General features: G+C 35.1%; 1 protein-coding gene across 2 annotated transcripts; it reads left to right on the top strand.

The window, feature by feature from the left end:
- The first annotated feature begins 977 nt into the window (after nucleotides 1-977).
- Nucleotides 978-25,482, top strand: LOC129259631 (peroxisomal targeting signal 2 receptor-like). 2 transcript variants are annotated; one of them, XR_010293325.1, is made up of 9 exons: nucleotides 978-1,369; nucleotides 5,498-5,717; nucleotides 6,123-6,316; nucleotides 7,378-7,579; nucleotides 11,055-11,164; nucleotides 15,630-15,743; nucleotides 17,578-17,733; nucleotides 20,049-22,899; nucleotides 24,495-25,482. XR_010293325.1 is itself a non-coding variant. In XM_064098263.1 (8 exons), exons 2-8 carry the CDS (start codon nucleotides 5,591-5,593, stop codon nucleotides 20,118-20,120), a joined length of 975 nt encoding a protein of 324 aa, XP_063954333.1. In that variant the 5' UTR covers nucleotides 978-1,369; nucleotides 5,498-5,590; the 3' UTR covers nucleotides 20,121-24,384. The 2 variants fall into 2 exon arrangements, 1 of the variants encoding a protein (XP_063954333.1); XM_064098263.1 differs by lacking the exon at nucleotides 24,495-25,482 and having other exon boundaries at nucleotides 20,049-24,384.
- The last annotated feature ends 1,276 nt before the right edge of the window (nucleotides 25,483-26,758 follow it).

The raw sequence follows: 26,758 nt of genomic DNA, 5'->3' as shown, positions 1-26,758 counted from the left end.
ATCGTGCGTGCTTGCGTCTTCTACTTCATTTTAATTGCACTTGCGACTTTAAGATGATGCGTCGTAAGAGATCATTCCAATAATTCTAAATCGCTAGCACCTAAAAATACTTCTAAAAGATGTCCCGCCGATCGTTCATTAACCTGTGATCTATGAGAAATATTTTCATTTTATTTTCCTTTGCGCCTTTGCTCGGAAGATGCGTCTTTCGTTTATCTTTCTAATAAAAATCACTCGGTTTATTTTAAAGCAATAACACCTCAAAACCCCTTGCTTTAAAACATGTTCCAAATGATCGCGCATGTTCAATGTTGGCGACTTCCATTCCAATGCATTCGTCTTTGTGACTTTGTCAGGAAGATGCACACGACCGCGAACAACATTTTGATGTCATTATTCCTTTGTTTTTAAACATCGCCGATTCGATTTTCGATTCGATTTCGATTTTAGAAGCTTAACTGCCGATCCGATTTTCGATCTGATTTTTGATCCGATTTACAACATTAGGCCTATACAATATCATACAATTCATAGAGAACAAATATTGATGATGATTAGCACTAATCAATGCACAGTTTTTGTTTAATCCAAAGACAAAAAAGAAGGCTTCGTTTTTGTTACGTGTCCGGACACCCAACCCCCCATCCTACTCGTCTAGTCCTTCATCCAAGCCAGCGCGCGCCTGTACTTACCCAGCACAAGTCGTGCAAGATCCGAAGGGAGTGCTCTCACGTTAACCATTTTCTAATTTCAATTTTCACATTTATCAACAGCACGTCCAGTTTGCCGACTATGACATGGTGAGTCCTCTGCCTTACCTTGAAGGATGGATTATACAGTAAATCGATAAAACGACACCTGAAAGCGAGGAACTATTGGATTTCAGAGTTTGTTTATGTTTTATATTTCTCGCGGCGAAGTTTCAATTTTGCAGCAATCGCGCGAAATCCTTTTGCCATCCACTTCCGGTAAGGGTCAGCAGCTGTGTGACCTTTCAGATTATGCAATGAAGGTGTTTTGGCCCGCGGCTGCGATCTTGTACAATTTTACTAGGGACAGGACAGTCAATTTGTATACACATTAGACTTAGTATGAGTCACTGGAGTGAAGTTAAGCATTTCAAAAGTCTACTTCTTTCGGCTTACCTTTGCAAGCTAATGACGAAATTCCAAAGATAAATCACCACGTGTACGTGACTGCGACTTTTTTGCGGGGTTTTAAATTCTGGCAGAAAGCTCAGCAGCAACGAGAAACCGAACTCGGCGTCCCAGGGGCCGGGCCCGGTGCCAGTACAACAGTAGACAGTCAGTAGTGTCGCTGGATGGACAATCGCAGGCGCAGTTCTGCAGCAGCTGTCTCATCTCATTTGGTAATGAACATTTTTGCACATTTTGGTTACAAATCTAGTATAATAGTAACAAGATCACTAACTTAATTCTTTAAAGGTCAAGAGCTAGAGACAAGATAGACAGCTGGCAGCCGTCTGTTTCGAGGAGTTTAAAAAAAAAAATTATTTTATAAACTTCTCCTCATACACAGTCTAGTCACAGACGGCTCGCTATCGTGCAGCCACCATTAGGGGACTTACAATGCAAAATACCCCCGTTGGGGCTCTTCAATTTTTGTCTTTAATGAATCAAACTTTTGAAAATTAACACGACCGAAATGCAAATTAATATTCCCTCTTGCCATTAATTGCCAAAAAACAGGGAAAATCAAGTTAAAAGGAACAAAAACAGTGACTTACCTCGGCTGTCGCGCAACTTCACTGCCCTGTTTTATCCGAACTTAATACACATAAACATATGGCCATTGATTCCCTGTACAGATTGCGCTAGAACTTCGGTCTCTGTATTTGGTGAGTGCATGAAGCCAACGGAGTTCAGGGGCCCGTTTCTCAACACCGTCATAAGTCTAACTTCTTGACTAAATCGGAGATAGTGAGCTACTTGTCCGCTAACCGTTTCACTAAGCCCTCTTTACCAAGATCGGGTACAACAACCTCACTAAATAGTTATGACACCTCCGAACCTGTCTTAACTTCTTTTTAATGACGTAGTGACATTACGTGGGTAGACTATGACATGCAAAAGTGCCTAGAAATTTTACAATTATAATCTTACGTAATCAATCATAGTGGTTGAAATTACATCACAAAACAAGTGGGTTAATGCATTCAATGATAATTATAATACAAAGAAACTATAAAAACTGTTGGTAAACGCCACAAAACCATTCATTTTGAAATAGTAAAATGATTTAATCGATAAAGATTCTACCACGTCAGGCCATCCATAACTGAACTCGTATTTGTTGTTTTCAGACCCTTATTAACAGTTGGATGAATTCTATCTCTAATTTATGCATATAATTTGTCCAATATCGTATCTTTCAGTATCAATGATTAAAAATGTTTCGTTAAACTACATTTTGATGACGTTTGGAATCGTAAAAGTCCGTATAATTATCATCATTTTACAAAGAAAACCGTTATGGTTTACTTTCGTAAACTATTAAAATTTGGTCTCCCGGGAGTATCCACCTCAACGTCCACAAGTGATTTTTTAGTCATGAAATGAATTATTCATAATTTAATTTTCTCTGCAATTGAATGCTCCAGTCTTCATGGTCTAAGTGTGTATGATGCATAATTCACCTGTGCTATTATTTTGAAAAGATTTATTTCCCAATTCATCATAATATTTGCAATTTTGTCATAATTTTTCTTTTTGAAAATCATGCTATTTTGTGACTAAGGCTACGTCTCGTCTGTTCTTTTTACCGATAGTATCGATATCAAGGTATTCTAGTTAGGAAGCCTTTCGAGAAACAGGTTTAGTAAGATTGGAACTAACTCCGTGGTTGGTGGATAAAGATATTACTAACTTGTTCATGTGTTGAGAAACGGGCCCCAGCTGAACAACCAACATAACAGAGACCGAAGCTTTTGGTCTAGAGACAAGACAAGTCCACCCCAGAAAAATGTTGATTTGAATAAATTAGAGTTTGATTCTATTTCTAGACTTTAAAAATTTAGTAGTATAAATAAATCCGATTTTGATGAAATTTTCAGTTTTACATGTATGCTTGTTGGATTTTTCTCTTTTTATTCAAATCAACTTTTTGTTGGGGTGGACTTGTCCTTTAACTGTCATCCTAAGATAAAATATTAAATGGAGATCCAGGGCCCAGGCTGCAGAAAAGGAGATGATAAAAAGAGAAATGCTTTGCCCCTTCATCAGTAGAGGCGCACAGCCAATTTGGGAGACTGTCTCCCATGTGGGACATCTGCAATATCAGAAACTTTTTACTTTTGTAAAGAATTTGGGTATCCAATTTCAGAGACAGTCTCCAGCTCCAGTTTGGCCTTTGCTGGGCTTTGGGAGACCAATTTCCTTGGTTTACATTCTTGACATTTGCTGCAAAAGGATTACCTTGGCAGCAAATGGAAATGTGATAAGCAGATTCCTCATGAAAAATTACCCCTTTTCATCGTCTACTTTTTTTTATAAGGTTTTTCGTTGTTATCTAAACAGAAAACAAATTATGTTCTTTTTTGTTTTGTTTCTTTTGTCTTTTAGATTTTTTCCTATATTGGAGAGAGTCCCCCACATTGGCTGTGCGCCTCTACTGCCCTTTCTAAATTCTAGTTGGCATTTGACTTGGTCTTATTTTCACCTATCCGATATACAAGGTTATAATTTTGTCCTAAACCCCTGGCCTGTGTAGTGAAATAACATTGGCAATGTTTGGCCTATTTTCTCTTGTTCTAAGACTAAGGGATGAACATGATAATTAATTGATATTGAGTGTCAGTTGCTATTACAGTTATTAATCATATAACATGGCCCTAGCCAGGCCTAAGTTAATTTGAATTCTTCTCTATCTTTTCTAAATTAAAAAGAGAGTAAGGGATTGTCCAATCCTGACTTTCACCAATACTAGAGGGTCTCACAAAAATATGTTAAAAAGTTTTTTAGCACTCTGGTGAATAAAAAAAAAATCTCCAACACTGTTATGAAAACAAAGCATAAATTAATGGAACCAAGTATATTTTGTTACAAATAATAATAATAATAATAATAATAATATAATAATAGCCAATTTTTATAAAGCGTTTTTCCCAGAATGGCCCAAAGCGCGTTACAGCATATTATTACCCCGGTCATTGGATTCATTTCAATCCCGCACGAAAAGTGCACAATTTCCACTCCCTGGGGAGCATTCCTTGCATTCATCGCAGCCTCATTATGGCGCTGGCAAAATCAAACATACAATATCTTTCGCATCCTACCGGGTACCCATTTAGCACCTGGGTCGAGAGTGGCAAAGTGTAGATTAACGCCTTGCCAAAGGACGCTAGACCGCGGTGGGATTCGAACACACGACCTGGCCAGATAGCCAGACTGCAGAGTCCAATGCTAATGAGCACATAAGCAAGATTTATTCTCACCCTCTCGTGGCTGAATTCACCTCTCTGCAGAATCTCATGAATTGTGAGACTTTCTATCTCAAAGAAATTAACCACTTTATCTTCATCAAGTGGAATTAAATATTGTTGCATCATTGGAAAGAGTAAATGTTAATCTTTTGTAATGGTCATTTATTTTGAATGAAAAAAAAAGATAAATAGGTGAATTTTAGGCCTGAAAAGATGTCCCAAAAAGGAATATTCTTCCTCTGTTTTCTGAGAAAATAATTGTGCAAAACTTTTTATTTTGAGCCCAAATAATATCTATATTATTGTAAAGCTCATTCTCTGTACTTTCTCACAATGTCACTCTTGATTTGTGGCAGGATCCAGCAATTAGCAATAGATACAAGACAAGATTTTTGAAATTTCTGAGTAACATGCAATCCATAAAAAATGATTGGCTGGATAATGTTTGACATTTATTCTCAACAACATGCCCTGGTAATTTGAAGAGTGTGACCTTGGATAGTCTCCGGAGTGGAAACCATTGACATTGTGATGGGTGTATGGTCTCTTTGACCAATCAGAATGCAGTATTCTTGCTTTCAAGCTACAAAATGTACTTGGCCTATCAATAGGTTGGTCCTAAATTTGGTGGGCGAAAATGAGGGAAAATACATATCAACAAGGGAGTACAATGCGTAACATGTTCATGAACTTTGAAGTTCTTGTTTTGAGCAGACCTAATAGCACCAGGACTGTACTTTGTCATAATCTGCTTGTCAGCTTGATATTGATATAGTCTTTGTTATCTCATTTTTAAAGAAGTAGATTTAGTGTCAATGCCCTTATTGATAGAGATTTTCTCTGCCATATTTTCCCCATTTACATGTATGCTTTTTTTTTAATGAAATTTTTAGCCTTGCTCTGGAAATTATGGAAATTTTATTAACCCCTATTACTATACTCAGATTACCCTGATTTCTTTAATACCAGTTGACTACATTTAGGGCCTAGGTATGCAATGAGAAATTGTTTTTATTTTCTCTCCAATTTATGTTTTTTTTTTTATTTGTATTGTAGGAATTATTGATTGCAACAAAGGAGGATGCTGTCAAATTGAAAAAGTTTAAAATAGTTTTATTATTTCACTGAATTGAGCCTGAAGAGTAGACTATGAATCATCATCCAAGACCTCCGATTGCCTTCAAATCTCCTGGTCGCCATGGATACGCAGTGGAGTTTTCTCCATATCTTCCCCAGCGCCTTGCTGTGGCAACAGCCCAACACTATGGTATTGCTGGTAGGTTTGTGTGTTTTGGGGATGATGGGTTAAGGTTAGTGTTTTTCTATAATAACAAAAGAGGTCTCAATTTAATTACCAAAAATTAATTATGATTTATTTAGATACAAAATGCAGAACATTGAGAATAATCTGTAGATTAGATTTGAATGAGTCCAGTTGATAATTTCACTCGACTGTAGATAATTGTATTGATGTTTGAAGATTTTTTTTTTATATCTCCCATTTGTACTGTAGAAATGTGATATGGAAAGAAACATTGAAGGCATGATCTTTAATAGACTTTTATTTCCAATAGGGAATTGATATAAATCAATTCTTGTATCTGCCTTCCTACCAAAATAAATCACTTTGACTTTTTCAAGTTGTGTTATGTTTGTTCCCTAATTATTCCTTCCTAACAAGGAACTGGCACCCTATTCCTGATCGACATCACACCCGCTGGTGCTGTCCTCCTGGGAACGTTTGACTGGAAGGAAGGCCTGTTTGATCTGACATGGTCTGAGAGCAATGAGAGACTCGTTATGACAGGGAGTGGGGACGGTTCCATCCAACTCTGGGATATTAACATCCCAGCTGAACCAGTTAAAGTATTCAAGGTTAGTCTTGTCGAGGGATGGAGAGGTAATCAATAAATGGTTTGAGACCGCCTCGAAGTTCGTCAGTTCCAGGTATTTTCTGATCGGGAAATTTACCCGATCAGAAAATACCAGGTAATATTGGCAATGTGAAAGCAAATTACACGTAATATCCCCGAAAGAAAATACCCACTAAATAGTAGGTACTTGGCAAAATTACGAGAACTTTCGCGGGGATTTTTCCAAGGTCGCAGGTATTTTGGCAATGTGAAAGCAATTTACGGGAACTTTTAGCCCAGCGTGTAGTTGGGCGCGGGCGCCGTGGGTGGCTGTTGAGCTAGTGGTTTTGAATCTCGCGCCTTGCCTGCTTATCAGACCATACTGCGCATGTTCCTAAGGAATTTATGCCGAAGGGTATGTTTTGGGGCGGTGTGAATGCAGGAATAATTAATGGGTATTTTTTTAGCCTAAAAAATTCTCGTAATTTAACGGGGATTCTTATGATCGAGGCGGTTTGAAACCACCTTTATTCAGGCATTTTGATGAAAGGCCAAGATTACTCGTGGCTTCACTTTCAAAAGAAATTTTGTTCCCCTTTTTTCTTTACAATATTATTTCTGTAAAACTTTTCAAGACAGTACAATGGGTGTTTTTGAATCCATGAATGAGATGGACTCTGCTTTTTGTGAAGCTAAATGTTCTGAAATAATTTGTGTTTCTTTTTATATTTTCTCTGCAATTTTATTACATTCTGTCGATACTTTCCCTCAGACCTCACTGATAATAACATGTCATTTGAAGTTGTTATCTGTGAGTTCAACGAATTGACACCGAGACTAAATAGAGGGAATGAAACTTGTCATTCCTTGTTTCCCAACAAAGACTGCTTCTCAACGAAAATCAATGAATTAGTTTGAAAAACAAATATTGAAATAGAAGTGCTTTTCCTCAAAGACATCCCTGGAACCAGGTCCATTTAATTGTAGAGTAGAATGACAGCACTAAGCAGTTAAAATAATCAACATAAAAATATTTTAAAAATCATTTCTGATATTCTCATCATCCTCTATCCTTCTGTATAGGAACACAGTCGAGAGGTCTACAGTGTGAACTGGAATCAGACCCGGGACCAGAACTTTGTCCTATCCGCTTCCTGGGACAAGACCATCAAGTTATGGGATACTAACCGGGACCATTCACTCCAGACCTTTGTAGGCCACAGACACAATGTCTACAGTGCCGTCTGGTCTCCTCTTGTTCCTGGGTGCTTTGCTTCCTCATCAGGTATGATTTGTTGGTTAGTTTAATAGAATAATAATAATAATCCGCTTTTATATAGTGCTTAATACATCGGCACGATGTGTCTAAGCGCTTTACAGATATATTGTTATCCCGGTCATCAGATTCAATCAGTCATTCCCACTCACAATGTGTGCACATCCTCCACTCCCTGGGGAGTATTCCAGTCAGTCGCCAGTGAGGCGCACACAGTACTGGACAAGCTACAATGACTTTCACATCCTACCAGGTACCCATTTAGCACCTGTGTAGAGAGTGGCAAAGTGCGGATTAACGCCTTGCCAAAGGACGCTAGACCGCGATGGGATTCAAACACACGACCCTCTGTAGACAAGGCGAGAGTCTGAACCACTACACCACGTATTCACTTGGTATACTAGCAGATGGTCTAAGGTACCATGTCAAAAGTCTGTGCCGTTTCTGTTAGCAGAAATGTGTTTTTCATTGTTGCTTTCCTGCATGCTCCATCATTTTGTCTGTGATTAAACCCAAAGAAGTGAAATTAAAGCCACTTTTTCACACTTTCTGTTTTTTATAGGGGCATGTACAAAAGACATGTCAGCATAAGGACTTAGAATGAATTAAATCTGACTGAAAAGCCTTTAAACACAATAAAAACGGCTTTGAGGAGTATATTGTGGCACATGTTTTGCACTACTTTTGCTTCTCTGAAATGCTGTGGGTGGAAGTGTTTGGAACATCTTCCGATCACGAATTCAACAACCTGCGAAAATGTCAGGACCTCTGCGATTCACGAAAATTCTGTATGCAAAAATAACAGCTTATATAGTACTTTGCATTATGAAGTGACATCATTAGTTTAGGTTTGGGGTTATTTGGATGATATTCAATTTTACATCAGTGAAGATTTTATTAATATTAGAGTACTCTTCTGAGTGAATGTCAAACTAATATATGCGAGATAACACTTGTCATCATAAATGACACCTAAAATTTCACATTGTTTGAATTCTGAATAGTCTGCTGAAAGTGCGATATTTGTACAGCTCGTATTACATGTATGATAATTTTTAATCAGAGTTTTAGTATTGTTTACAAAGCAGGATCAAGGTTATAGCAGAGTTGTGTTTTTTTTTCTTTTATCATCACAGTCAGACCTACAATGGAATATTCGTTTTATTTGGTTGTAAACCATTTAGAGCTTATTGTGTGAAAAAAGGCTGTTATTTCTAGACTTTAACCCTCAAATAAACATAAGCAATCTACATACTAAACAAATTTCATCATGGTATTGCTAGATCAATAGCCTATGTAAACTATATCTGTTTAACACATTTCTACTCATGTATTTATGATAATTACAAAGAATTGTAAGGGTTGCATTTGTTAAAACTTTTCATAGTTATTTATGGCTTATGGCTTTACAGATAGAATTCAAAATGCGAAATGAGATGCAAAAATATGCCTTAAGTACTTTTACATACAAATCTGAGGGTAAAATTGTAAGGAATTTAAAGCTATATTCTATGTTAATTACAACTTATATTTTTTTTCATCTTAGTCAGATAAAAGAAAACTATGTAGCATGCCATATGTATTCAAATCAGTCGAAAGTCGTGCATTTAACTTTACGTGCTGCTGTGCCAAGATTTTTAGAGTTGTGTTGCCATGTTTAATAAATATGTGCCTTTGGCGTGACAGCGATATGCATTTTAATATTCTCTGTCCTGCAAAGTGATTCATAAAGCTATTTATAAAATTATGACTTCAGGAACAACTTGCCTATGGAAAGCGAGATGGGGCTCCTTCTCACTCATCAATAATATCTGCAATATGTTTCATCATATATAGAAAAAAGCTTTTGATTCATGGCACTATTTTTTTTTGGGGGGTACAATTTGCTTGGAATTTTTCAAAATGCAGTCATAGTTTTTAATAACTTCAAGAATTGTTTTGGTCATGAAATTTTGCACTAAATAATGGTGTATCAGTTTGTGCATGATTCAGAGAGCATATATAACCTACCAGCTGAAGTCCTGTACATTCACTTTTAATTGTATCCAGTCAGAATGATTTTCTCCAATATTAGAATACTTTACAATTCTCGCTACCCCAAATAGGAACAAAAATCTCATAATGCGCGAGACGAGATAATTTTCACTCCGTCGGGTCGTCATCACCACTTCCGGTTTAGAGTCATGCTCGCGCGAGGTTCGCGATACTGAGTTTTCCACCACGCTGAAATCGATGCCAATCAGCGTAATATGTACAGAGTATAATACTTTTTATTACATTTGGTCAGTTTTGATTCCATTTGAATTATGAATAAAAAAAAATATATATATTTCACGTGAAAATAATTTTTATTCATGTTTTTATTTGGTTATAAAAAATCAAACAAATAATGAATATCTTAAAATTTTGCACCGGCCTGACATCACGATCGTATTCAACTAGACGCTAAGTATATACAGCATTCATTTCGTTCAATTTTTCGTCGACCACAAAATGGATAAAAATCAGTTTCGGAACTTAAAAAATCTTAACTGACAGATGAATACCGTACAATGGAAAGCGTCGGGCAGAATTAGTGACTTTAGCAGAAAAGGCTGTAAAACTGTATCGTGAAAGAGAGGGTTGTGATCACGAACTTTCCGAGCGAAAGCGACGTTGTGTTGTTGTGCATGACGGCACTGATGATCTGAATGGCAAAACAGTGCATTGGACTTCCGAACAGGAAGTTGTAATACCGAAAAAGCTATCCCATAATGCAATGCACGTTACAGGGATTTTCCCGGATCTCGGTGAAATCGCTATTTGGGGTAGCGAGAATTGTGTTTAAATAAATACAGGGTCATAATTAATTTTTTTTTTACATTCAAGAATTAAGTGACAAAGCTGCATGTGGGATATGTAAATTTACTTATGTATTCATTGGTGTTTTTTATTCTCATCATTAAATTGTAGAAATGGCAGTGATGTGAATTTATAGGTGATAAATTCACATCACTGCCATTTCTAGCGAATCAATTCAGCATGGTATGTGATGATATTGACATAATTATATTGCACAATAAGTTCTTTTATTGCATACTTTTCAGGTGAAAAAAAAATCAGTTCTTTATGGCCCGTATTCTGAAGTCGGGTTTAACTTAGACCATGGTCTAACTCTGTGCTAAAATTATGGCAAGCCAAACATTTCAAAATGTTATTTACAGTGAATGCTTCTCATGTTAACTCTGCTCTTCACTAATTATTTAATGGTGAAGACAACTGTCATACTTATCCTACCCAGGCAGTTAATAATGTTTTGGGAGTCAAATGAGCTGATACATTGAACCTCTACTGTTAGAGATTTATGTAACAACTGGCTTTCCATAGTTAAACCACAACTTAAAACCAGAGTTTAAATTAAACCCGACTTCAGAATGTGGGCCATATATGTGTCTTATGTTTATTTACATTTATATTCATGTTTATATTTCTGTTTGTTTTCCAGGTGATGGCTCACTGTGTGTATGGGACATTAGAAAGCCACAGAAACCTAGATTCCTCATCCCAGTCAGCAAAGCAGATGTCATATCATGTGACTGGTGTAAATATGATCAGGTGACCAAAATTATTATAACTCTCTTATCTCAGTTTTAAAGGGTGACTAAAGACTTTGAATCGGGGATGCCACATTTCAGACTAAATTCTAAATTCAGACTTTTTCAGCCATAGAAAACACCTTTTTCATGTAGGAAAGGGGTCATTCTAGATGATTTTCAGCCTTTTTTTTAGCAATGCTAGGTTAGTCAGGCAGCATATGTCATGATTTACCGGCTACTTCGACAAATTGGCTAAGTCTGATTTTTCACTTTTATGTGATTGGTGACATCACAAGGAAGAACTTTCAACTTGGTGACAAATTTCTAATGGTCATCTTGACCATGTTAGTGGTCAAAATATGGTCAATAGGGGCCAATTTTTTAAATTGCCCCAATTCTGTCGAGTGACACATCAACTTGTTTGTCTTGTTATACTGAACAAGTAATTGTACACAACCATACACTCTTGACCTCCCGTTAAAAAGTTATGACCGGAAATGTCAAAGGTCAACGAACTTTCCTTAAATGGCAAATTACATTGAAGGTGTGAAGAAAGCTCATTTTTCTGTGTTTTTATGCATGTGTGTACTTATTCATTTTCGATTTTGATAAGTCCATCGTCAGAAGTCCTTATCCAGAAGATATAAAGGGTCAAGACAAGGTCAGGGAAAGGTCAAAAGGTCAACGAACTTTCATTGGAAGCCAAAATACACGTCTAAAAGCGGTTGGAAGTTTAGAAGTCTTATTTTTCGTAGGTTCTTTATTTTGAAAAGTCTATATCTAAGAAGACACTATATATAAAGGGGTCAAATGTGCTTATTTAGGAACAAAATAGATAAACAGAGATAGACATCGAACATATTCAGTGTGGTATCATGGTATTGCAGGAACCCCCTGAAACGACTTGAAACGAACCCTTATGCCCTTAAAATCTTATAATCTTCATAAGGTGATAAGTGCAACCAGGGATTTTTTTTATTTAGGAATTCAATTCAAGTTCAATTCATTTTCAATTTACTAGTTTTTGATATGTAAAGAAGCATTTCCTTCATTTGCTTTGTACAGAATATTTTAATTAACAGAAATTAGTGTAATGTATTGGGGTATAAGTATAATACTATGTTAACATAATAAACACATCGATTGATCAGTGCTCCCAGCTCCTAAGAAAGATGCCTAACATTTCATTTGGATTATCTTGCGAATAAGATAATGAGGTTAAGATTGAGGATGATATGTTGGGCTCCAATTGCTCCTAAATTAATTCTAATGTATGATGGTTATATTATTTCTGACAAAGAGGCAACATCGTGCAGGCATGCTCATTGTAGTCATGGGTGTCCATTATGCTGATGTGATATATTCTGACCATTACTCGATCTCCAGATCTCTGGAGCCAAGAAGGACTAAAATTTCTGGTGCGTGTGCTGTTCTGAGCTTATCATTGGGGCCCTTTTGCATTTTGTAAAGTGAAATTTAAGGATTTTGTGCATACTTTTGGTCAATTATATTTATTTTTCAGTAAAAATGCAAGTCTTCACAATTTTATGGGGGCAGCTGCTGCCCCCCCCCCTTCCCGCTGCGGTATGGCCGTGGTTTATTTCAGTGACATATGTGATTATTCTTTCTAGTAACATTCAGGTAGTTCAGCAAGTAGGAAAAACACAAGAACGACAAAAGAACAAAAACAAAATCTGCATCTATGCACATCACTATCGTGAGAACTGGTATTAAGTTTAGTTTCACGTTGTATCATGTTGTATGCTCTGGAAAAAAACTCACTTGATAAAATAGTACAAGCCGTGTTAATGGCAGCACATAATCAGGAATGTGTAGTCCTTTTTGGCTCCAGAGATCGAGTAATGGTCAGAATATATCACATCAACATGATGGACACCCATGACTGACTACAATGAGCATGCCTGCACGATGTTGCCTCTTTGTCAGAAATGATATAACCGTCACACACTAGAAGGAGCAATTGGAGTCCAACTTATCATCTCATCCTCAATCCTGACCTCATTATCTTATTAGTAAGTTAATCCAAATAAGATATTAGGCATCTTTCTTAGGAGCTGGGAGCACTGATCAATCGATATGTCAGTTAACATAGTGCACATATACCCTAATACATTACAATATTTTCTGTTGATTAAAATGTTATGTACAAAGCAAATTGATGAAATGTATCTTTACATAATTTATCAAAAAGACTATCAAATTGAAAATAAATTGAACTTGAATTTAATTGAATTCCTATATCAAGAAACTCGGAAAGAGCTGGTTGCACTTATAACATCATGAAGATGACACGACTTTTAAGGGCATTAGGGTTTGTCAAGTCGTTCAAGGTATTCCTGCAATACCATGATCCACACTGAATGTATTTGACGTCTATCTCTGTTTATCTATTTTGTTCCTAAATAAGCACATTGGACCCCTTTTATATATGTCTTCTTAGATAGAGACTTTTCAAAATAAAGAACCCACGAAAATAAGATTTCTAAACTTCTTACCACTTTTAGACGTGTATTTCGGCTTCCAATGAAAGTTTGTTGACCTTTTGACCTTTCCATGACCTTGTCTTGACCCTTTGTATCTTCCGGATAAGGACTTCTGACGTTGGACTTATCAAAATCGAAAATAAAAAAGTACACACATGCATAAAAACACGGAAAAATTAGCTTTCTTCACACCTTCAGTGTAATTTGCCATTTAAGGAAAGTTCGTTGACCTTTGACATTTCCGGTCATAACTTTTTAACGGGAGGTCAAGGGTGTATGGTTGTGTACAATTTCTTGTTCAGTATAACAAGACAAACAAGTTGATGTGTCACTCGACAGAATTGGGGCAATTTAAAAAATTGACCCCTATTGACCACATTTTGACCACTAACATGGTCAAGATGACCATTAGAAATTTGTCACCAAGTTGAAAGTTGTTCCTTGTGATGTCACCAATCACATAAAAGTGAAAAATCAGACTTAGCCAATTTGTCGAAGTAAATTACATATGCTGCCTGACTAGGTGGTATCTCAGTAAAATAGGACTTATATGATCTACCAATATGCTCAGCTTGCTATTTTTTAATTAAAAAATCCATATTTTGCACACTTATTCTAATCCAGAGTAAACAACATTTGCCATATTCCCCACAGAAAAGAAATGAGGGCATTATTCATGCATATTCCACCCTTAGATTTTATAGAAATGCAAATGTACAATTACTATGTATACTTGAAAGAGACATGCTCATATTAAAAATCTGTCCCAAATGTTTATCCAGGATTAAGCACGTTCTTGTATAGTAAAGCTGAGATCAGGGCAAAGAGGCATTTAAATTAATACAAAATGGGCATTATATGCTGCTGTTATGTTATAATGATATTGACTGGTGTTATGAATACCATTGACTGCCTTTATTTCTTCGTCTGAAAATGCTACCACTAGTGAACTTGTGTCGTTCAATTGTTCATGTTCAAACTACAATCAATGCCCCAAGAATGTACCTTAAAAATTTTTTTTTTCAGAATTCACAAATACATAATTATAATACACGTCAAAAGGATCTTATTCGTCAGCCATTTGCGAGAACAAATGTCACTCTGACCTCCTTTCATATATCATGTATTAAAGAGTGGAACAATTTACCTGTTGATATAAAAAAAAAAAAGTAAAACTCTTTTCATGTTCAAAAGATTATCCAAAACTTACTTTCTTGACAGATTATGATTATTTTCCTTCAATATGTATTTTAAGTTGATGTATTTGCATTTAAGTTGATGACCTACTCCGAATTTATGTTTAGTATGTGCATATGTGGGTGAATGTGGTTGTGTGTGGGTGTGTGTGTGTATATATGTGTGTTTGTTATAGTTTTCCATTATATTTTTAGCATCCTAACCTTATTATATATATATTTTTTTCTCTCCTTTTGTATCTTGTAGATTAGTATATCCTATGTTTTATGTTAATAATCATAAGTATTCCAGGGCCCTACTCACAAGCTTTGCTTTTAAAGAGGTCCCAAAACCAAATCTTCTATGCTATAATCTAATTGATGTATGTTTATGTACTCATTTACGTTGTATGTATATCTATTTTGATTATGATGTGATGTTTTTGGTTTTGAATAAATAAACTTGAACTAAACAAATTTGCACTCAGAAAAGAAAATATTTAAAAAAAGACTGGGAACAAAATTATTAGATTGCTGTCAGTTTATCCAATGTCCTCCTCAAGACCAGTAAACATTAGATTATTATAATAATTATTCTGGATCCTTGTGTCTTCGATCTTTCCTTCCTGGTTTCTTGAATTTTGAATCCCTGGATCCTTAATCCTTTCTATTTTAAATCCATTTGATTGGATCGCTCTCTTGCAGCAATAAAAACCAGAATACAATTATGGATTAAAGATATCCTTTTCAGCAGTATCTTCAGCTGGTACTAAATCTAATCAACTTATATTTTTTTATTCAACAGAATATCATTGTTGCTGGTTCAGTTGATTGTAAGATCCGTGGTTGGGACCTTCGCTATGCAACTAAAGTACTCTTTCAACTTGGTGGACACACACATGCAATAAGGAGGATAAAGGTATGTGATAGTTAGTAATTGTGGAATCTAGTTAAAAAGTTCTATGAATCTTTATTCAGACATATAATGGTGCACTATTGCTCAGCAATATCTTTTTGCAATGGTATGATTCAGTGAGTCAATCACCTCGCCTAGTAATGCATGGATGCCAATTTTCAGAGTAAGGTTTGAGTGAAGACCTTTTCAACATTTCCTGCCATAGGAAACACCTTTTTCATAATTATAATAATAATAACGGCATATTTACCCAGGGTAGCCACTTCAGTTCCGAGAACTGTTCTCCCAGCGGGCCCTGCTATTATTATTACCCCGGCCTTAGCACGGCTACCTTGATCGGGTGCTCGAGCATTCGAAGAATTTCTTCCTACTGGTTACCCATTTACCTCACCTGGGTCGAGTGCGGCACAATGTGGATAAATTTCTTGCTGAAGGAAATTACGCCATGGCTGGGATTCTAACCCATGACCCTCTGTTTCAAAGTCCGGAGACTAATCCACTGGGCCCCTCTCATGTAGGAGAGGGGTCATTTTAGATTTTTAGACTTTTCAACATTTTAAATGTGGCATGCCTGAAATGGACACAATTCACATCTCAAACTATTGTCCAAAGACTAACTCATCGTGTGAGAGCTTACCAATGTTATAATGATTTCATTATGATGTCCCGGGGAGGTCATGAGGATATGTTCCTTTGACGATGGAAAACAATTTTCACCCAAAATTTTTCATCAGAACTTTGATCGGGTGTAATATTTGTAACAGTGGTACAAATATGTGTCTCGAACATCTTTAATTGCTTATATTTTATTGATTTAAAATATTAAATATGGCTAAAGTTCATCAAACAGTATCTAATCCAGACGCTGATCAAGGGGGGTGGTGGAAGCTGCGGGCGCACCTCGTAAAAATTGAAAATATCACGGTGCACCCCATAGAATGCCTTCATTATGCACCCCATAAAAATTGATGGTGACCTTATTTTTTCTTGGCAAATTTGTACCCCATAAAGGTCCGACTCTGAATTGGCGCCTGTAATCAAGCCGTCATGATTTATATACTCTTCCTAATAATGGGTAATTCCCCAGTTCTCCCTTTATTTGTGCCATTTCTTTTGAACTATGATGTAACCAGATGTTTTAAAGATAAAGGTAATCAGAAGTACAAACAAACTACTTAATCTTAGGTAAGAAATCCCATTGTGCTAATAACATGTGGAGAGCCATGTGGTTCTGTACATATTCAGCATTGATTTTGATTTTTTTATATCATGTGCATTCACATTGCTCACAAGCACACATGAGAATAGAGTGATTATTGCGTTATACAGAAAATACTACATGTGAATACCAATGCCAATTCATAGAATACGCAATGGGTCTTGCAGCGTAAGCTTGAGTATTAAATTAGAGTAAAAACTATATACAATTGTCATTAATCGTGAACCGGTAACTGCATTTCCAGTTTCCCAAGAAGGAAGGGAGGAGGTATAGTCCGGAGTAGTTCTGTTTTTTGTTTTTTTAATTTAATATCCAAAGTGTGATTCTGTTACAAATATCTGTCCAAATATTACTAGATACTCTTCTCTCCTATTTCAGCTCTTCATAATAATAGACTTTTATGGACATGCTGCATTTATTAAAGGGGATATATGGAGATAGAAAGGTTGATAGCAAGGACTTGCCTTGTAGCCTGCCTTATGGAAAATTGCTCTCTGATTGTTTATTTCATGATGTATGTTTTTGATATGTTATGAGAAATATTGAATTATTATAGTCAGGGATTGCTTTTACTTCAGGTCCACTAAAAGTCGCCCTCTACTTTTATTTACCATGTAGTGTTCTCCTCATAGTAAGACAGTGCTAGCATCCTCATCGTACGACTTCACAGTTCGAACATGGGATTTTGCTAGGCAGCCTACTCCCCTAGAGATTATTGAAAATCATACTGAGTTTGTTTGTGGACTAGACTTCAATGTACATGTGCCCGGACAGGTAAGCATTTCATGTGGAGTTGGGCAGTAGACAAGATTATTATTTATTTGCTTTACTGTAAGTTTTCTTATTAGCTCATCCGGTTTTCTTATTAGCTCATCCGGCCCAAAGGGCCAGATGAGCTTATGCCGTGGCGTGGCATCCGTCGTCTGTCGTCCGTCCACAATTTCAAAATGCTTCTTCTTCGCCATTTCAAGTCCGATTTCAATTCTGTTTGCTTTATATGATAGCACTAGGTGGGGGATTGAAAACTTCTACACAGAATTTTGAAACTCATTAAATATTCTAATTTATGCGCATTTGTCAAAATTCACAAAAAATGCTTCATCTTCTTTATTTGTTAACCGATTTTGAATTGTTTGCTTCTATCTGGTCGAGCTTGATGAGGTTCACCAAACTTCTACACAGAATTTTGAAATTTTGACTAGAACAATTTTTATGCTAATTTATGCGAAATTAATTTATGCATATTTTAAAAAATTCACATGAAATGCTTCTTCTTTATTTGTTGACCGATTTTGACTTTTTTCTTCCATCTGGTAGAGCTTCATAAGGCCACCAAACTTCTACACAGAATTTTGAAATTTGGAGTAGAAAATTATTTATGCTAATTTATGCGAAATTCATAAATCACAGAAAATGCCTCTTTATTTGTTGACTGCATTTCAAAATGCTTCTTCTTCATCATTTCAAGTCTGATTTCAATTCTGTTTGCTTTATATGATAGCATTAGGTGGGGGATTCAAAACTTCTCCACAGAATTTTGAAACTCATTAAATATGCTAATTTATGTGTATTTTTAAAAATTCACATAAAATGCTTCTTTGTTGACCGATTTTGATTTTTTTTTCATCCATCTGGTAGAACTTCATGAGGTTCACCAAACTTATACACAGAATTTTGAAATTTTCAGTAGAAAATTATTCATGCTAATTTATGCAAAATTTATTCATGAATCAGAGAAAATGCCTCGTCTTCTTTATTTGTTGACCGATTTTGATTTTTTTTTTCTTCCATCTGGTAAAGCTGCATGAGGTTAACCAAACTTGTACACAGATTTTTGAAATTTTGTCTAGAAAATTATTTATGCTAATTTATGCAAAATTTATTCATAAATCACAAAAAAAAAAATTTCTCCTTCATTTGTTGATCAATTTCAATTTTGTTTGCTTCATATGATAGCTCTAGGTGGTGATACAAAATTTCAACACAGAATTTTGAAACTCATTAAATATGCTAATTTATTCATATATTTTCAAAACTCACTAAAAATGCTTATTTATTTGTTGATTGATTTTGATTATTTTTACACAGAGTTTAGAAATTTTGACTAGAAAATTATTTATGCTTAATTTATATGAAATTTATTCATAGATCCCAAAAAATGCTTCTATGTCATTTCTTCATCAATTTCAATTCTATATCCTCAATTAATATAGTATAGTATAGTATATAGTATAGTATTTATTTTTTCCGATCCAGAATACATAAAAAACAAGAAAAATAATACATATATAAGAGTGAGAGAAACAACAAAATGGAATCGGCTGGATAACCCATATTCAGCTGTGCTAGGCACGACACTGCTGGTCTTCCATGGGGTCCAGAAAAGAAGCTAATTAAAACTGTTATATTTACAAGCAATAAAAAAATAAATAAATAAAAGGATATGAGTGTACACGAGTAATCTATATAATCTAAACGATAAAAGACATGATCATAACTATGCTAGCAATATAATAAAAAGGTGATTGTTAATAACATAATGATTACACATAATACAAATAAACAAAAATATCACCACTATAATCCACTACAGTGTCAACTGGGCTGAAATTAAAATTGTGTTAAATTTCGTTGCGAGATGCCGGATGAGCTCCACATCATTGATGTGCTAGTTTTCATTGTTTTGATCCAATTACGTCACCTGACCACCGCCACAAATAATCGCTCGCGTTCATCAAAACTTATTGATAGTCCTCATAAGCATAGGAAATAGTATGTGCCTATTAATTTTGTACTGCATGTGCAAAGGTGGTCTTGTTATTGGAATGTGAACATAAATTAATTGAAAACTGATATTCACATTACACATGATTTACACTTTGTGCTATTTAAAGATATTTCAAAGTATCAACAGTTGTTTGTTATACTCAAATAAATTCATTCAGAAAAAAATGCTCATCTGGAAATGAATGCAAATCATGTTACTGTATTTGTACCATCATTCATTTTTATATTCAATATCTTCATTAAAAAAAAAATTGTGAAGTGAACAGTAATTTTTTTTCATTTTGTTTTGGTTATCTTTGCAGTTAGCAGACTGTGCTTGGGACGAGAGGACTGTGGTGTATGTTCCTAAATCTCTAGCTGCTTTTAACACATGATGAAGGTGTATAACCTGTTGTATCCTTGGCTTAACACCAAAACCCCTCTGGTGTATTCATGGTTTGATCAATGATTTCTAGAGATATATTGATATGAATACTTGGCTTAACACCAAAACCTCTGCAGTGTGCTCATGGTTTGATCAGTGAGTTCTAGAAATATATTGATATATATCCTTGGTTTAACACCAAAACATCTCTGGTGGATTCCTGGTTTGATCAGTGATTTCTAGATATTCATTGATGTGAAGACCAAGAATAGCTTGGGCAAAATGAGATGATGATATCCTGTGAACTATTAAAGGTGTTACCTCATTTCCTCTTGAATGATCTCCTGCAAGGTGTTAGTATGGATGCATAGACAAGCTAGATGGGAATTGACTTGATAGTCACTCAGCACCCATATCTGATGATAAATTTTTTCTGATCTATCATTGTGTGAGATTTGAGTGTTGACACAAAGTCTCGTATAAAACAAAAGCCATACCATACATACTGATTGACAAATTCATTGTGTGTTAGCTTTATACCTTACATGTGTGCTTATCAATTATGTTATCTGTGATTAACTGTGAGTATTAGGTGCCAGGTCATAATATGGATGGCTCTGTTTTGGGCTAATATCTTGTTTGGGTTTTTTGTGCGATTTTATTGTGTATACTCAATGCATACATAAAGTAATTCCCAAGGATGTCTTTGGTCATGGTGAAAAATTGTGATGAATGGGATGTACTGTTAACATTCTAAATGTTTTGTACATCCTCATGCTAGAACATCAACTCTCGATGCAATTGTACTTCATTCAGTGTTTGATATTTGGAATGCCCTTCAGAAATTATGAATGGATGAATGGGAGATTTGTAGTGTCTAATCTTTCAAGGAGCAAGTCAAATAAAACATTATTGGTATATATTTTGATGAGGAAGTTTCAATTTTTATCTTTCATAAAGAAACATAGGAAGAGAAAGAAGATTCTAGAATAAAAATAAAAAAGGAGTGGGGGGGGGTGTGAAAGAAAGTTGGATACTATTTTGAGTAGTAATGAGAGAAAATAAGGGGAGACAGTATTATCTTATGAATTAGTGTACACATCATCAGTATTTACTAGTTCTACCAGCATTGTCTTACAATTTTGGAAACTCTTGAATTTTATTTGAATTTGTAATGAAACTCAAACATTATCATGTCAACAAAATTTCCCCCAGGATGATAAAACTCTGTTACATATTGTGAATGAAAGTTTAAGGCCCGGTCCCACTGCACCTATGGATGCAAAGAGGATGTAAAACGGAAAAAAATTGTGCCATCCGTTGGAAAACGCCTTTCATCCGTTATTTACTCATTGCATACATGCTTCATACGCTCTATCCATCGAGCATCCGTCCACTGTGATTTCATCCATGTAAAAAGATTTGAGCTGCACAAAACTTATAGTATGGATGAACTTTCTGCCGGGTATGATGTAAATCCGCAACACATACGAGCAACAAACATTCCATGTCTGTCATCATCCGTTGAACATCCACTGTATCCTCTGGGCATCCTCGCAACTCAGTTCCACTGAAGCTGAACAGCGGAAAGAGGGAGGAAAGACAAGGTACATGGAACATCTAAACACCGCTAGTAGCATGGAAAGAGAAAGGATGTAAGCGTATGCATCTCATAAATAAAGTATTCAAAACCCCTGGTAATCCCTTCGGAGCTGTCGTCCACTTCAATCCTTTTATATCCGCAAGGTTTCCGATGAATAACCGTTTAAAATCCACGCTACATACCATCCACATCCGTTCTTTTCCGTTATGTTTTCGCAAATTTTTCACCAAATTCGTCCATTACTGGAGCGGATGAAAACGGATAGAGCCATCCGCGAAATTTTGCTTGTCTGCTGTGTCCTTCATGAATACATTTTGTATCCATCGGCCAGTGGGACCAGGCCTTTAACTCAGACCATGGTCCAAGTCTGGGCTAAAATTCTTAAAAGCAATAAGTATAAAGCATTTGCTTACAATTTAATCACCATGTTTGACTTTTTTAATTGTTACTGGGATCTTACCCATGTTTTAATCATGAAAACAATAATTCATCATTTCATGATTGTTTGTAGAGCTTAGGGTGTTGGATGTAAAGATACTTTGATCATAAGAATATTTGATTTGCTACCCATAGTTTGCTTGGACCCCAGCCTGAGACCAAAGTTTAAGTTAAACAGGAGTTTGGAATACAGGCGTTTGTATTTTACCTGATGATTGTTTATTCAACACTGTACGAAGTGTATTCCTGGATGTGAAACTGCCAACAAATTTCAGTAAAATTCAGGAAAAACATGCATTTTTAAAATACTTTTTGAATTCATTTTTATATGAACTTTTTATCTTTTATTCATTTATTTTTCAATGCTTGAAATTCAAATATGATGGCTCTGAGTGTGAATGTCATCAAGTGTATGAAATGTTGTATTAGATTTTCATGTCAATACTGGGGTGAGAAATACCTTTTGTCTTCTAAAAGTATATCGCTTATGTAAGTGATAGAACAGTGGCAACCATAACTCTCTATTCAATGGGATAGTCTTTTCTATAAAGCAGGAAAGTTACTTTCCTTCAAGCTTTGAGAGAAAAAGGTATTGTCACCCCAGCAACACTATATTTATGTACTGTGATTGTGTGTGACTATTTATGAAATCTTGTATATATATATTTTGATTTTGTAGCATTGTTTGGCATGTCGTTTTTGTTGTAAATTTATTATCAGATCCTTTAAAGGGGTACAATATTATTTTGTTCTCATAATTAGACATCAAACTATCTTTTATTGTTTTATAGCAACAATTTGATGAAGTAATAAGGTAATTTTTTTCTGTTTCAGTTCCAGAGGCACTGTTATTGCTTTTGATGAAAAATCATAATTTTTATCGGGCTGTTACTGCAGGTAGGGACCTGTCTTAAGAAAAGCAATTTTCTTTTAGATTCTTCTTTGGGCCTGATGTTGCCTTCATAAAATGAAAAGTGACCCATGACTGCCACATAATAAACCATGATTAGATTAAAAGTACAAGGTCTTACATCAAGCTAATTAAATATGTATTAACACTATTTTTTAATCTGTCCATGTTGTGAGTTAAAGGGAACGTGTTGGCGGCAATCTCTATTTTAAGATCAACTGTGAGAAAAAACAAATTCTGATATCACTTGCCATATATATGTCTGCACATGATATTGTAAATGCATTTTCCTCAAAAGTAACAGATGGACTTTGGGAACAAGGTACTAGTGTGAAGTGAATTACTGTATTTACATTGTCATGTACCGTACTAGCAATTGAGGAAATAATGTAATGTGTAAAATTTATCAGCATTTATTGTTAGAGACCTGTACATCGATACATTTGTATTACCCATATCGTTTATTTTTATAAAATAAAATCTACTGAAGGAGTTTTGTTGATTTTGAAGAGTGCGTAGTCCCATAAATTGCATAATGTTTGGGCACTTACATGTAAATGACAGGCATATAAAAATTAATGTTCATTTAACCTGTTGGACACCCAATTATGTGATTCCCCTGGAACCAACCAGTTTTCCGCACTGAAGAATACATTTGGCATATATCCCATCTTTTTTTTAACATGTACAGGCTCATCAATCGTTTTCTTACACTTATTTTGATTTTGTTGTAAAGATTTTTCAATAAAACCAAAGGTGATTATTTTTTGTTCCCCCACCTCTACAGCATTACTGAACTAATCAGGTGTATCCCAAGGGACAATTCTTGCCAATTTTGTGTGATTTTGAATATTGTGGGTTTTTTTTTGTTGTTCAGCTCACCTATGTTACCTTCTTTTCCCCTCAATTTCCTCTCTTTCAGTTCAGTTTAGCTTTTACATAAGCAATTCATATTCCTTATTGCTTCATACTCAATTTTCAAATAGAAAATATTCGGATTTGTCTGTACTTATTCAGTAAGGAATAAATTATCTTTGTAGGTTTGCATGGTGGAGTGTATAACATGGAGAAGGTTTACGGTTCACCATGTGTAATATGAAGGAGGGAAGGAAATACAGGCAGAAAGATTGAAATGGAAAGACAAGATACATGTAGGATGAAAAGAGAAAATCAACGTTTCGGGCAGGTTGACTGTCCGTCTTCAGGACAGTCGAGTAAACCTCTCTTTACTTCAACCTTCTACTACTCAAACCATCGCTACTCAAGCCATATTCAGCTCATCTCATCTGGTTTACAGTCCTTTTCAGGACTTCTCTCACTTTCAAGAAAAGAATACTTCTAATTTTCTCTTTTCATCCTATCTTGTCTTTCCATTTCAATCTTTCTGCCTGTATTTCCTTCCCTTCTTTATATTACACCTGGTGAACTGTAAGCCTTCTCCATGTTAAGTAAGGAATAGTAGGATCAGTTTTTATTGTTTGAAGCAATCATTCATTTTTTTTATTCAAATAAATGATTATGTAAATCTTTATATGAGGGAGATGTTTAGTTTAGTGTAATTCTGACAAAAGTACAGTAAATGGCGGAGTTTAATAGCAAAAACCAATGTTGCTTTTGTGAGCTCATCTGTTTATACCAACTAATTTTCAGAAATAAAATGGGGGAAGGGTTACACATGATTTAATGAGGATGTGATTAAAACCTGGAGCCTGTTTCATAAAACTTGTTATAATAACAAATTTACAATACCAGTTAAAAGCTGCTGAAATGATTCAATTTGATTGGCTGATAGTAAACTTGTTATACAAATTAGGCATTTGTTATTATAATAAGTCTTTATGAAACAGGAACCCTGATGTTACCAGTAAGAGACCAAACTTGAACAAACATACATACCTTTTATAAAATGGGATAGAGTGTCTGATTTTGACTGACTGAATAAATTATTAAATACTATTAAATTATTAAATAGATGTGAATGCATGATCTTTTTCATTTTTATTTTTATGTTATACTATTTTAATGTGATATGCAATTGTTGAAACAAATTCCATACCAGCTCAACCCACCTCCCTTGTCATTTCTGGTTTCTTTATATTCAATTTAACGTGTATTGTAAATTTCCAATATGAAGATTTATTGTAACATTTTCATACATTCAATACGAGTTTGAATAAATTCATTTTCTTTTCCTATTCATATTGCAGTGGATAAGACAAAGTTTTTCATAGTAAATTTTTAGCATTTTAAGCTATTTTGAAATAGCCTACTTGAAAGTTGTATCAAATACACAAGGACAGTTAAGTATGCTTTTGTGGGTAAGTACACATGATTATATTTCATTCATGAGTACTTAAATTACTATGATATGGTGACTGTAATCTGTATATAAAAGATTGAATTAAATTATTGATAATTTGATGTCTTTTGTGTGTAGTTGGCATTATTCATTTTACAAGTAATGTGAGTTTGTCTTGCCTGAACAAAGTTCAGCAGAGACCTAGTAATCACTTTTCCTGTTGATCTGTTGGTACGTTCGAAAATGTTAGTTTTTGTTCAACTCGCTCTAATTTCTTTATTTCTGCATCAATTTTGATCACACTTGGTTAAAATGATCCTTTGGTAATACCAGATGTATGTTGTTGAGGAAGGTGGGGTCAAAGGTCATTTAGGGGTTAAAAGGTCAAGTTTTTGTTCAACTTGGTCTTATCTTTATTTCTGCATCAGTTATGTTCACACTTGGTACAAATGATCATTGGATAATGCCACATTTGTGTTGTTGGGGATGATGGGGTCAAGGGTCATCTAAGGGTAAAAAGGGCAAGTTTTTGTTCAAATTGCTCTTATTTCTTTATTTCTGCATAATTGTGTAAATTTTGATTTGATACAAATGATCCGCGGGTAATACCACGTGTGTTAATGAGGATGATTGGGTAAAATGTCATCTAGGGGTCAAAAGGTTTAATGATATGAGGTCATATCCATACGTTTTTAAGTTTTTGTTCAAATTGCTCTCATTTCGTTATGTCTGTATCAGGGTATTACATCACGTTTTTTCTTTAGGATGATAAGGTCAAAGGTCATTTAGGGGTCAAGAGATTATATAATATTGCATATTTTATTGATCGCGAAATCAGGTGAGACTCATGGTTCGTGAACCACCTTGTTGAAAATGAAATTCAACTGTTATATATCTGTTCTGTCAATATAGCCACCTCAGAAAAATGTTGATTTGAATCAATAGAGAAAAATCAGACAAGCAAAATGCTGAAAACAAACTTCATCAAAATCGGATATAAAATAAGAAAGTTATATTTTAAAGTTTCGCTTACTTTTCACAAAATAGTAATATGCACACTTTAGTCACATGCAAATGAGAGAATCGATGATGTCCCTCACTCACTATTTCTTGTTTTTTATTGTTTGAATTATACAATATTTCAATTTTTAGATTTGACAATAGGGACCAACTTGACTGAAACATGAAATTTCAAACAATGGTAATTCCACATGCTCAGGAAGAAATAAAACTGTGTTTCACAGGACAATGGGGAAAAAATTATTATATTTCATATTATAAAATACAAAAGAAATAGTGAGTGGATGATGTCATCAGTTCCCTCAATTGCATACCGACCAGTATGTGCATATAACTGTTTTGTGAAATTGAGCGAAACTTTAAAATATAACTTTCTTA

The sequence above is a fragment of the Lytechinus pictus genome, chromosome 4 (assembly GCF_037042905.1).
Source record: "Lytechinus pictus isolate F3 Inbred chromosome 4, Lp3.0, whole genome shotgun sequence".
In the NCBI taxonomy this organism is placed as follows: domain Eukaryota; kingdom Metazoa; phylum Echinodermata; class Echinoidea; order Temnopleuroida; family Toxopneustidae; genus Lytechinus; species Lytechinus pictus.
Note: the sequence above shows the minus strand (reverse complement) of the source record. Positions and strands in the feature narration are given on the sequence as shown.